Genomic DNA, 11,976 nt, shown 5'->3' on the forward strand with positions numbered 1-11,976 from the left:
CTATAATGTTCTAGAATCTTCTAGAGCCTTCTAGAACAAGCTAAAGTCTTCTAGATAATATTTGTTCTTATTGGGCTAGTGATGATCTTTAACGTCTAATATGTTACTAAGATAAAAGGGATAATGTCAAAAACCACATATAGTCTTACATGGCCTCAAAATGTTCTTATTCCATCAAATCTTGCCATATTTGCTTGTCCATAAACTCATTTGATAATCTTTTAATGTAGAAAATGACATTAAAAGCCAATGGCGGAGCCATGATCAAAGTAAAGGGGTATCCCAATTTTTTTAGGGTAACCCAATTTTTTTCCCGGGGTACTTGGGTTTCCCCCGTTCGGTTTCGGTTTTAAACCCAAATCTTAATCGAATCCTTAGCTAACCTCAAGTCTTGTTATATAAACATGAAGTTGAAGTATATTTTGATACTTGAATCGATGTGGGACTCAAAGTAGATATCAAATAAAGCATGAGAATAACAGGTTTATATAATAGAAAAAAATGGCTGAGTTTACATGTGTTTAGCGATGTGGGATAGAATAGCTGGGAAAATAAAACAAAAGTAAACAAAAAATATGTAAGAAGCAAGAATTGATCTTGAAACCCTTGCTTCAATAAGCCAACGCCTTAACCAGCAGACCAACTGTTTGTTTGTGTTTATAAGTGGAGGGATGCGTATATATACACTATACCGAATTTTTTTTTTTGAGGGATACGTAAACAAAAATTACACTACCGAAAAAAATTTGAGGGGTATCCCGGGCTACCCCGGGATCCCCTTGGGTCCGCCCCTGTTAAAAGCTTATTGATAAAGATTGAAAAAACCTCCTCCCCGATGCTCTGCTACCAAATGCTCGTTCAAGACTGACCATTTTTTCGTTCTTAATGAAAACAACCATAGCTTTAACAAAATCTTATTGATAAAGATTTGGTCATATACAATGACTCGAGCATTTGCCAAAAAAACCAATGCACTCTCCTCATTGGCAATCTCACATGGAACCTCGTCCGAAGGTGATAACAAAATCGTTGAATGTGCCTTTTCTTCTTGTTGTTTAAACTTCGCCTCATCGACACTTGCATACCTCTCTCTAACAATTGGAAGCCATACACCTTGTTGTTTTAAAAATGTCTACATCTTGATTCGTCATAGACTAAAACTATTCTTCCGGGTAAACTTCTCAATAACCACTTGAGAAACATTTTTTTATGCAATAAAAACCAATCAAGATTGATGCTGCCTTTCACCAAACAACTTCCATTACACACCCACTTCAAAAAACGCATCAACACCTATGTTCTTGAACCTTAAGATTTATGAACAATGTAATCTCAATGAAGACTTTTATGGAACACCTTGTGAGCATTATTTCAAGACTCCGCCTCAAAGAATATTTCTTTGTAGAGGGACCCCATTTTCATTTCAAATCACCCAAACAAAGACAATTGAACAAAAGAAAACTAATTTGAGCCATTGATACCTAAATTTGAATATGAAGATTTCCCAGAACAACAAAAAGATGCACCCTCACTACTGTTCGATTGGATTATAAAATGTATTCCTCTCCTTGATCTTGATTGAGAATACACCTTGAAAAAAGACTTTGGATCGTCACCCAACTATTGCTTTCTCCACTTCAAGCAAATCTTGAAAAAAAAATTCCCAGCCGGGAACCCCATGAGATCTCTCCGTTCCATAGAAAGCATATACACCATTTTGGTCTTTGACGAGGCCCAAAACCGATATCCGTTGACTCCGACACCTTAGCCGTCTCTAAAGTCTAAACACTCCTCTCCTTTATTTGACTATTTGGTAAGCCAAAAAAAAAAAAAAAAAACCCACAAAGTCAATCTATTTCGATCGTCATTCTAACATGCAATTAAAATTGTAATGTCTTAATTATGCCTTTATATATTAAAAGAAAATTAACTCATTCCTAAGAATCTTTTATCATTGATGCCAAACACAGGAAAGGACAATCACATTTGAACAACATGAGTTCATCTATATACATATACACACACAAACACAAACACAAACACAAAGAAATCTCTCAAACGAGCTTGTGTTGTAACAATGGAATTAGAGCTTTTTATAACACCATTATTGTTATTTTTATTTTCCATTTTTATTCTTTTTCGAGGTAAGAAAAAACCGGACCGACTCCCACCCGGTTATTTGGGACTACCCTTGATAGGGCAAAGCCTCGACCTTTTGAAGGCCTTGAAAGCTGATAAGGTCGAAAATTGGTTTCAAGAAAAAATAACCAAACACGGGCCTATTTGGAAAGTCGGTCTGTTTGGATACCCGACAGTCGTTTTAAATGGTCCAACTGCAAATAAGTTCATCTACACTTTTGATGGGAACATACTCACCAACACACAACCACCATCAATGAGTCGAATCATCGGTTCGAAAAATTTAAGCGAGTTAACCGGGAATGATCATAAACGAGTAAGAGCGGCTCTTACTTCGTTTTTGAAGCTTGAAGTGTTGAAGCAATATGTTGCAAAAGTAGACGAAGAAATCCAGCACCACCTTCAAACACATTGGCATGGTAAACATGAAGTTCAGGTACATTATATTTACTTCTTCCAAAATGCCAAATTCAAAATATGATTTTATTCTAGTGTTTACTTAAAGCCCATATTAAAAAATATTGATTTTATTAAATTATGATTTATGAATCCCATGAAACTTTTTACATTTTTCAATTGATAACGTTTATGAAATATTAGTAACATATTGATTGTTAGTTGTGTTAATTAGGATTTCATGGTGATTATAAATATTGCAAAAGATTCAAAATTTGAATGACAATTTTGATTAGAGGACATTGAAGATTGTCTTTAGAAAACGAGTTTAGGAGCATACAACTCCCTAAGTTTTGATTTTACTTCACATTTCAATGTTACGAGTGTACAAGATTAACATTGTTTGTTTCTACAACGTTGTAGGTGCAACCCCTGATAAAGACCTTAACCTTCAATGTAATTTGCTCACTTCTCTTTGGGATCGAAAGAGGGCCTAAAAGAGATAAGATCCTACCACATTTCAAACACATGATCGAAGGTGTGCTAGCAATTCCAATCAATTTGCCTTTCACTCAATTCAATCGTGGGATTTTAGCAAGAAGGAAACTAGTACCAATAATTTTAGATCTTATACGTGAGAAAAGGGAAGCACTTGAAGAACAAAAACAACAAGCTAATCACCATAAAGATCTCATCACTGAGTTGCTTTGCATGCGTAATGAGGATGGCTCAACAACGACATCTGATGAGGAGATCACTGACAACATCATCCTCGTGATGGCTGCAGGATACGATACAACCTCAGCCCTCCTCACGTTTTTAGTTAGACTTTTGGCTAACAACGAATCTATTTACTCAACTTTAGTTCATGGTAACGCATCTTATCTTCGTTTCTATTGTTATCATTGCAAAAGTATGTTATGATGCATGTATTTTTTGTCATAGAACCATGCATGCATTAACTACTTACAATCATATATATTGGCATCTAACTGGGGTCCATTATTGATAAAAAATACGTAGTATAAAATTGTGAAATTTTTTAAAAAAATCGGGTTATTTTCAGAAAAAAAAAATCAATAGGGGTATTTGATGTAAAAGTGGGTGCCAAAGATGGGCTTTTTAGTAAAAATAAGATTTTTTTGAGGGCTTTATAGGACTAAATGTGGTGGGACCCATCTCCAAGTGGGGCCATGCACCCCACTTAAAGTGGCTGAGTATGGATCGAAGATCTAATTAAACACCAATAGACACAAAGAAGAGATTGTAATTTATTCATATGATTGAATTTGTAGAACAAGAAAAGATTGCCAAGAATAAAGCACATGGGGAAGCTTTGACATGGGAAGATCTTACAAAGATGAAGTACATGTGGAGAGTTGCATCTGAGATGTTGAGGATAAACCCTCCCGTGAATTTGAACTTCCGACGAACTATGCAAGATATTGAGTACGGAGGATTTATAATTCCTAAAGGATGGCAAGTATGTCACATCAATGAGTAACCAATTAATAAGGATTAGATACAAAATATCATAGTAGAATAAACCCTTATCTGATCTTGCATGAGTTCTTTTTCAGGTGTTGATATCTCAATCCATGACACACATGAACAATGACATTTTCCAAGACCCGACCATGTTTGATCCAAAGCGTTTTGAGAAGCATGCACCACAACCACCACCTTTCAGTTTTGTGCCGTTTGGAGCAGGGTCAAGGATGTGTCCTGCTATTGAACTTGCAAAAATGGAAATTTTAGCTATGATGCATCATTTGGTGACAAGGTTCACGTGGGAACTTGTCAAGAAAGACGAATCATTTAAGAGAAACCCAATGCCAGAATTCGATCAAGGATTGTTCGTGCGGATCAAACCCACAAAAGCATAATTTATGTCATCCAAAGCATCATCGTAGGTAAGATTTGGGCTAATAGCTTCCCAAGACAAAATGCATTTGTCCAAAACCATATATAGTCATATATACCTCAAAATGTTCTTCCATCAAAACTTGCGATATTTGCGAGTCCATGAACTCATTTGTTGATATTTTAATGTAGAAAATATAGCATTACAAATATAAAAAATGTTGAAGATGTAATGTGTCCCTAAGAGACTAATATGCAAAGCATGTAAACAAGTAATCAAATATTAAGCGGGTGTTTGGATAGGGAAAAAAGAGGGTGTTTATTGTTTATTGCTTATTTCCACTACAATAAGCTAAGTGTAAGTGTTTGGATAAGAATCCTTAAAAATCAATACATTATAACAGAAAAAAAATTGAACGACTCCATCCCAATTGAAAAAAATGCTCCATCCCAATTGAAAAAAAAAAATTAGAAAAAAAAAACAAAATTTCCTTGAAAAAACTTGTGTCATTGTACACCTAGACAAGCCATAGCGTGCATCACACCTAAAAATGACGTCAAGGGTATTTTCGTGGCGGCCGAGCCACTTCACAGTGCACCTTGGCGCCGCCATGGCGGACCTTTTAGAACATTGTCGAGGATTATGATGGGACATGCGACTACTTGGGGTTTGATTCATTGAATGAATAATTATTTGGTGTTTTCTATGTTGGGATGGATTGTGAAGAATCGAATGCTTATGATTTTGAGTTTCTTGAAATTGAATATTTACACAAATCCTTCTTTACCCGACAATGGCAGGATGTTGCAAATGAGCTCTCTTTTGGGTATTCAGGATGAAGTTGTATAGGGATTGTGAAAAGGCATGACATTTCTTGAACATTTAGTTTTTTAAATAATATTCATTGTGGTGGGTGGAAGAATTGAAGGGAGGGTGTGTCCAATGGCGTCAAAATTATGTGTGTCCAACGGCGTCCTGTGGATTTTGAGATCCCAGTAAGAAAAATAAAAATAAGTTCCTAAATATATATATTATTTTATATCAAAATTGCAAAAATGGTTCATATGGTTGTCAAAATTATGTGGTTTTAGTCCAAAAATGTTTGATGGTGCATTAGTGGTCTAATTTTGAATCTTTTTAGTGATTTGGTCCCTATACACTTGAAATTACTTTTATACCCTTATAATTAATTTTTTTCCATTTTTTTAATTCTTACAATACTTAAATATTTTAAAGACATTTTAAAATTTAACCCCATCCCACCGTCCTCTCTCTCCTCTACAACACCTATCTCAACCTCTCTTCTTCAAGGTTAATGAATCAAAACCCAACCCCCATCTAAAAATGTATGTATGTCTGCCGCCCTGCACGTCGGAGTTATCGACATCTTTCCCAAACGTCATCGGACCACCGTCGTCATATATCTAAATCAGATAAACATAAACCCTAGCCGTTCTCCATCGTCGTCTTTACCTCTGTCTACGCCACCATACGGCTTCAACAATCTCCACCGGAAGAATAATGTCGCTAGGGTTTCAGCAATCTCTAATGATATCATCACCATCCCTATGGAAAACCCTAGCCAGAGCTTGAACCAAAACCCTCATCCATATGAGAAACGTGGCCGCGCTAGGGTTTTAGAAAATCAAAAGGGTGGCAATGCTAGAAAATCTAAAAACGATGAAGAAGGTGGTGGTGGCGATCAGAAATCCTCATCGCTGAAAGATGACGGGCAACGGCGATGAAGGAGATTTGGGTAGGTGATGATGGTGGTGGGGTTTCTACCGTGGCAAATCCTGTTTTTTAGCTTTCCATGGTAGATCCTATTTTTCTGATGGTCGCGCTATGCTTTTCTTCCATGACAGGTGGTGGTGTCTGACATGTGCTAATGTCTGGCAAATGATTTTCTTCAGCAGCGACAGTGGTAGTCCTATGATGGTGGTGGTTCGGGAGAGGGAGAGAGAGAGAGAGAGAGAGAGAGAGAGAGAGATATGGGATAAATTTCTCTAAGAGTAAGCCGTAAGGGGTGGTGGTTAGAAGGGACGGGTGAGGTGGGTATGATTATTTTTGGATTTTTAATTAAAATAAATAAAAATTAATTTAATGAAATTAAAAGAGATTTATCTAAGGGCAAATTCGTCATTTTAAGTTGGAAATGGACCAAAACCACAAAAAATGCCAACCATAGGGACTAAATCACACAAGGTATTCAAAATTGGACCAATAATGCACCAACAAACTTTTTTGGACAAAAACCACATAATTTTGACGACCACAGATACCATTTTTTCAATTTTGTCTTATTTTATATATAAGCAAAATTTATTAATACTACGATAATTGAATAAATGTTATGAAAACAATAAAAATAAATGAATAATAATACAATATATATATATATATATATATATATATATATATATATATATATATATATATATATAGTTACATGAATATCCAGGATATCCTAACATTATTATTATATATATATTAAAGTTGTGGAGGAAAAGAACAGTAAAATTGGCATACTTTGTCCACCTTTGGTCCCTTGATTTACATATTTGGTCCCTCTACTTCTTTAATTAATTTATATCATATCCTTTTGTTTGTCTTCCATTCCATTACTTTAATTTATTAGTCGCTGTTGTCGGTCCAGAACGAAATCACGACGGGCGATGAAGACGACGATCGATCGGCTTCCGATATTGACTCTGAGTCGGGATCGGAGTCGGGGTCGGGGGATTTCAGTGTGTTCTTCAGACGATGTAAGTCTTTCGCTTCCCACTTCCTCGATTGAGCGTCGTGTAGCTCGCAGTCTCCTCGGAGAAGGAGTTTCGGGTAAGTCTCCTTCTTCTACCTGCGTCGCCGTCGACGATGCTTCTGCTGCTTCCATCCGCAGTCGAGGACTTCTGTCTATGTTCCTTCTTCGTTAACTACCATCTGTTGGCGCAAAGGCTTTTGGGTATCAGCTATTTCAGGTACAAATCAAATCGAACCTTTAATTTAACTGTTCTTCTGATTCTGATTCTGATTAGGGTTCAATCTGTTTCTACTTCCATTTGATTTCATTTCGTATTCTATGGTGATTATTACCACCAGGCCACCGGAACCAGTGATTGACACCAGATATTAAAAACCACTGCTTTCTGTCGGAGTTCATACCTAACTTCATCGGTGGCGGTGGAGTCTCTATCCGAAAGGATTGAAGAAACAATTTCATCTTCTCAGCATCATTAGGTATTATCGATTTCACCTTCTTCTCTGTCATCTTCTCATTTTCTCAGCAAATAATTTTTTTTTTCAAATTGTTGCTGCGATTTCTTTTATTTTTTTGGATGGATTCTTTTTGAGTTTTGACATTAACGAATTGTGGATGTTAAATATTTTAGTATCAGTGATACAAACCTTACATTACATACAAGGTGTCCATATATATGTGTCCTGTTTCTTTTTACGACAGGTGCTAATGAAGAGGGATGTGACCTTGTGTGGAATGGAGAGTTTACTGTCTTCCTTTATGATCCTAAGCATCCAATATAGTTGCCGGTAAGATCTTATTGAGCATGGAGTAGTTGTTTATATTGCAAATGAGGAAAAAATAATTAAATTATTCAAGAAAGTCTAGATATTAGAAAATTTTATAGCCTAACAAGATCAGGGTAACATCATAAAGACTATAGATTTTAGAAAAATAATTTGAGAATTGTAGTCTTGATTTTGTTTTGTTACTTTAAAGTTTAAACTGTTCTTATAGGCATGCTGGTGGTTATTGATTATAGATCAAATTAGACAAATAATCAGAAGCAGTATTTAAGGTAGATGATGGTGGTGGTGACTGGTGGTTGGCCGTGGTGGTTGGTCGTGGTGGTATGAATGATATCCCCATGTAACAGTTATTCAAGCTTGAAGATCATAGGAAGCGAATAGTTGTACGTTTTGATAATTTTCTTGAATGTTAATTATCTATTATGTCTTATCGGTTTTTAATTTTTTCACACAGAAAAAGGAAGCATTCACATCGGGAACCCCTGCATTGATCTAAAGCTGTTAAATTCAATCACAATTATTTCATATGCCTGTGTTTCTTCATTGTATGGTGTTCAAATGATTCTTTTTAATTTCATATTTTGGTATTTCTAAATAAGAGTACCGGCTCGCGGCTGTTCATCATATGAATCCATATATATTAAAGATCTGAAGAATTTGAAAGATTTTCATTGTATTGTTTTTTCTATTTAAAGATTTTCTTATGAATTAGAATTTTATTTCGTTTTGCATGCCATGTGTTCGATGAAATGTTTGATTCGAGAGCCAGAGGAAGCAATGCTTAAACATGAAGTAGCAAGAAGGGTAGTTGAGGTATGACTTCAATTCCCCCTTATTTGATCATCAAAAGCAATATCTAAGGTTAATGTAACACTTTTCCTCAATGTTAATACTTTTTTTTGGTAGCATATCTAAGGGTAGTGCCTTTCTCTATTAATTCGCTTTTATATGTATTAGGTAAAAACAAAGCACCAATATATAGCTTATCAGATTAAGTCTCTTATGTTTATATGAACCACTTAAAAGAAAATATTGCAGTTAGTTCTTGGGGATATATTGTTTCAATTTGCAAACAAGTTTCATCCATTGTCTATATTCATGAAATTTGATTATGTTTATATTTTCTTCATATTCAGGTAACTCTGGGCAGTTTGCAACATATATCTTTTTTTATTATATATTTTGGATTCTTTTCAAAATTTCCCTTTAATATACTATCTTTATGTTAAACACTTGATAGTTAATTATTTGATTCTTGCGTCATCTGTTAGATGTGGCCACCACCGGAGAATGAAGAGTACCCGACAACCGATTCAGGAATGATAAACAAAAGGGGAAAAAGAAAGGTTCTACAAAACCAAACGGTCAGTAAAAAAATGATTTATGCAGGTTTTATTATTTTATTTTAATATTTGGTTGTAGGTTAGATACAAAGCAGCAGATTATTAGTAGATTGTTGACTGTCACCATCACAAAATTGTCAACACGCAATCAGAAGTTTTTTCCAAAAAAAAAAAAGTTACATCAAATTAATCAGGTTAATTTTATTAATATAAAAAGTGTGCAGGGGCAATATGGTCCTAAAAATGTAAAAATTGTTTTTTTTTACATTAAAACATTATTCAGGGGAATATATTCCTAAAACTATAAAAATTGATTTTATTTATATAAAAATACTAAAAATTTGCCATTTTTCTGACCTTTGTTGATATTGATACATTCAAATTTGTTAGTTGGGTTTTGCAGATCACAATTTCATACGAAGGTCACTCCCTTATTTCATTAAGATGGAAACCAGAAGGAATTCAAATTTTGAAGTTGGAATCAGCATACACCAGATTGATGTATGGTGATTTTTTGTTGTACTATTATGCAATTTTTTGAAATTGTTGTCATTTATGTTTTTTAGGCACTGATCATTTCTAATGTTATTTTAAAGCACGCCGTCTCAACATTTTGTAAGCATGAAATATTTTTTGAAATAACTAAAAGTTTTCCTAATTATAGCATTGTACTTCAAAAGTATAATGCTATAACAGAAAACCGACACCTTCCGTCCCGTGCAACGCGCGGGTTACCATCTAGTTGAAAATAAAGTTGTTCACAAACTCTTTATAATCAATACTTTCTGATATATCGTTCTCAATAGATATCATTACTAATCCATTAATTTATTTTGTGACATTGTGAACTCTAAGTAAGACTTTAAGACTATGGTAGCCACATAGAGTATAAAGTCGTATCACCTATGAATCCGGGTTAGACATTTTGAACTTTAAATATGTTATAAGAAACTTATTATTAGAGTAAACTACACGAATGGTCCCTGTGGTTTATGATAATTTGCGCGTTTGGTCCCTAACTTATTTTTTTAACTCAAAAGGTCCCTACTGTTTGTTTTTGTTATACGTTTGGTCCATGTCTTACCTAAAAAGACTATTTTCCCTTGATTATTTAATTTATTTAAATAAACACACCCCAACCTCACTCACCCTCACCTCACCTTACTTACCCCACCATTTTCCCTATTTAAATAATAGTCTTTTTATGTAAGACAAGGACCAAGCGCGTAACAAAAACAAACAGTAGAGACCAAGCGCGTAACAAAAACAAACAGCACGGACCTTCCGAGATAAAAAAATAAGTTAGGGACCAAGCGCACAAATTACCCAAAACCATAGGGATCATTCGTGTAATTTACACTTATTATTATTATTATTATTATTATTATTATATATATATATATATATATATATATATATATATATATATTAAATCCAAAGGAGTTTAGGAATAGTACCTTTTTAGGCTTTAGGTTTTTGCCACAAAAGTTTACTGAATTTGACACTTTTAGTCCCTAAAGTCAAATTTTTTACATTTTTGCCTTTTAATTAAGTTTTTGTGCCTTAAGGTTTTTGCCACAAATCTTTAATGACTTTGACACTTTTAGTCCTTGCAGTCAAAGGTTTTACATTTTGGTGTTTTTGCCACAAATCTTTAATGAATTTGACACTTTTCGTCATTGTAGTCAAAACTTTTACATTTTGACATAAAAAACACAGAAAACTTCCTTTAAAATTTTGCCACCATATTTTCCAAACTTTTACAACTTTAACATTATTGCCACAACATTTTTGGATTTTCTCCACCAATGTCCCTTCTTTTCGTTGTACACTTTTGACATCTAATTTTATTATATATATTAAAACAAATTTGCCTATGAATAGTATAGTTTTATGGTTTTAGACTTTGACCACAAAAGTTCCTTATTTTAAATTTTGGCATAAAATATTGTTTTAAAGTTTTAGACTCTGGCTACTAAAGTTTTTTATTTTAGACTTTGGCTAAAAAACTTTCTTATTTTAGATTTTGTCCATAAAATTTTCTTATGTTGACAGATTTGGTCTCTACACTTTTGTATGCTCGTACTTCCCACCATGTTACTTTATCGAATGCCACTTTCCACCCCCTTTCTTTGTAAAATGTTAGTTTTACCCCGCTCAAATTTGAATATTGGCATTTCCACCCCCTTTCTTTTTCTTTTCACGCATCTCCCGCACCCCTCATGGGTTGTCTTGGATGCGTCGTTGGCGTGAGTGGTGGTTCAACTAAAGTGAGGAGAGGCCTAAGTGGGGTCCACCTAACTTTAGTTACAAATAAAAATAATTTTATAGAAAATATGAAATTTTGCATGAAATGGTAAATGAAGGATGCTTTAAGAAACCAAATAAATGGTGCTAGAATTAAATCCACAATAAAATTAGGCCAAAATACTACATACACAGTTTTAAAGGGAAAATGACTTGCTAAGGTAATTAACTTTTCGGTATGTTCACATATATGTAGCTATCTTTTTTTTGTACACATCTAGGTAACAAACTTGGTGGAAGTGTTCACATATGACCATTATGATCGGCTGCAGCAGGTCACATCCTAGATGTGAACACTTTCAACAAGTTCGTTACCTAGATGTGTACAAAAAAAATAGTTACCCAAATATACACAAAACAAAAAGTAAGAGTAAATTACAC

At 34.4% G+C, this 11,976-nt stretch overlaps 1 protein-coding gene across 1 annotated transcript; it reads left to right on the plus strand.

Annotated features, from left to right (window-relative positions):
• Positions 1 to 2,068: 2,068 nt before the first annotated feature.
• LOC145126248 (taxadiene 5-alpha hydroxylase-like) lies at positions 2,069 to 4,692 on the plus strand. The gene is made up of 4 exons (XM_079061647.1): positions 2,069 to 2,575; positions 2,959 to 3,406; positions 3,831 to 4,018; positions 4,116 to 4,692. Exons 1-4 carry the CDS (start codon positions 2,078 to 2,080, stop codon positions 4,419 to 4,421), a joined length of 1,440 nt encoding a protein of 479 aa, XP_078917773.1. The 5' UTR covers positions 2,069 to 2,077; the 3' UTR covers positions 4,422 to 4,692.
• Positions 4,693 to 11,976: the final 7,284 nt, after the last annotated feature.

The sequence above is a fragment of the Lactuca virosa genome, chromosome 7 (genome assembly GCF_052849685.1).
Source record: "Lactuca virosa cultivar CGN04683 chromosome 7, Lactuca_virosa_CGN04683_v6, whole genome shotgun sequence".
In the NCBI taxonomy this organism is placed as follows: domain Eukaryota; kingdom Viridiplantae; phylum Streptophyta; class Magnoliopsida; order Asterales; family Asteraceae; genus Lactuca; species Lactuca virosa.

Excerpts from the sequence above, each read along its gene's own strand:
- LOC145126248 (XM_079061647.1), top strand. The coding sequence starts at position 2,078 with ATGGAATTAGAGCTTTTTATAACACCATTATTGTTATTTTTATTTTCC. Across the intron at positions 2,576-2,958 it reads ATGGTAAACATGAAGTTCAG|GTGCAACCCCTGATAAAGAC; the intron begins GTACATTATATT and ends ACAACGTTGTAG. Across the intron at positions 4,019-4,115 it reads TAATTCCTAAAGGATGGCAA|GTGTTGATATCTCAATCCAT; the intron begins GTATGTCACATC and ends GTTCTTTTTCAG.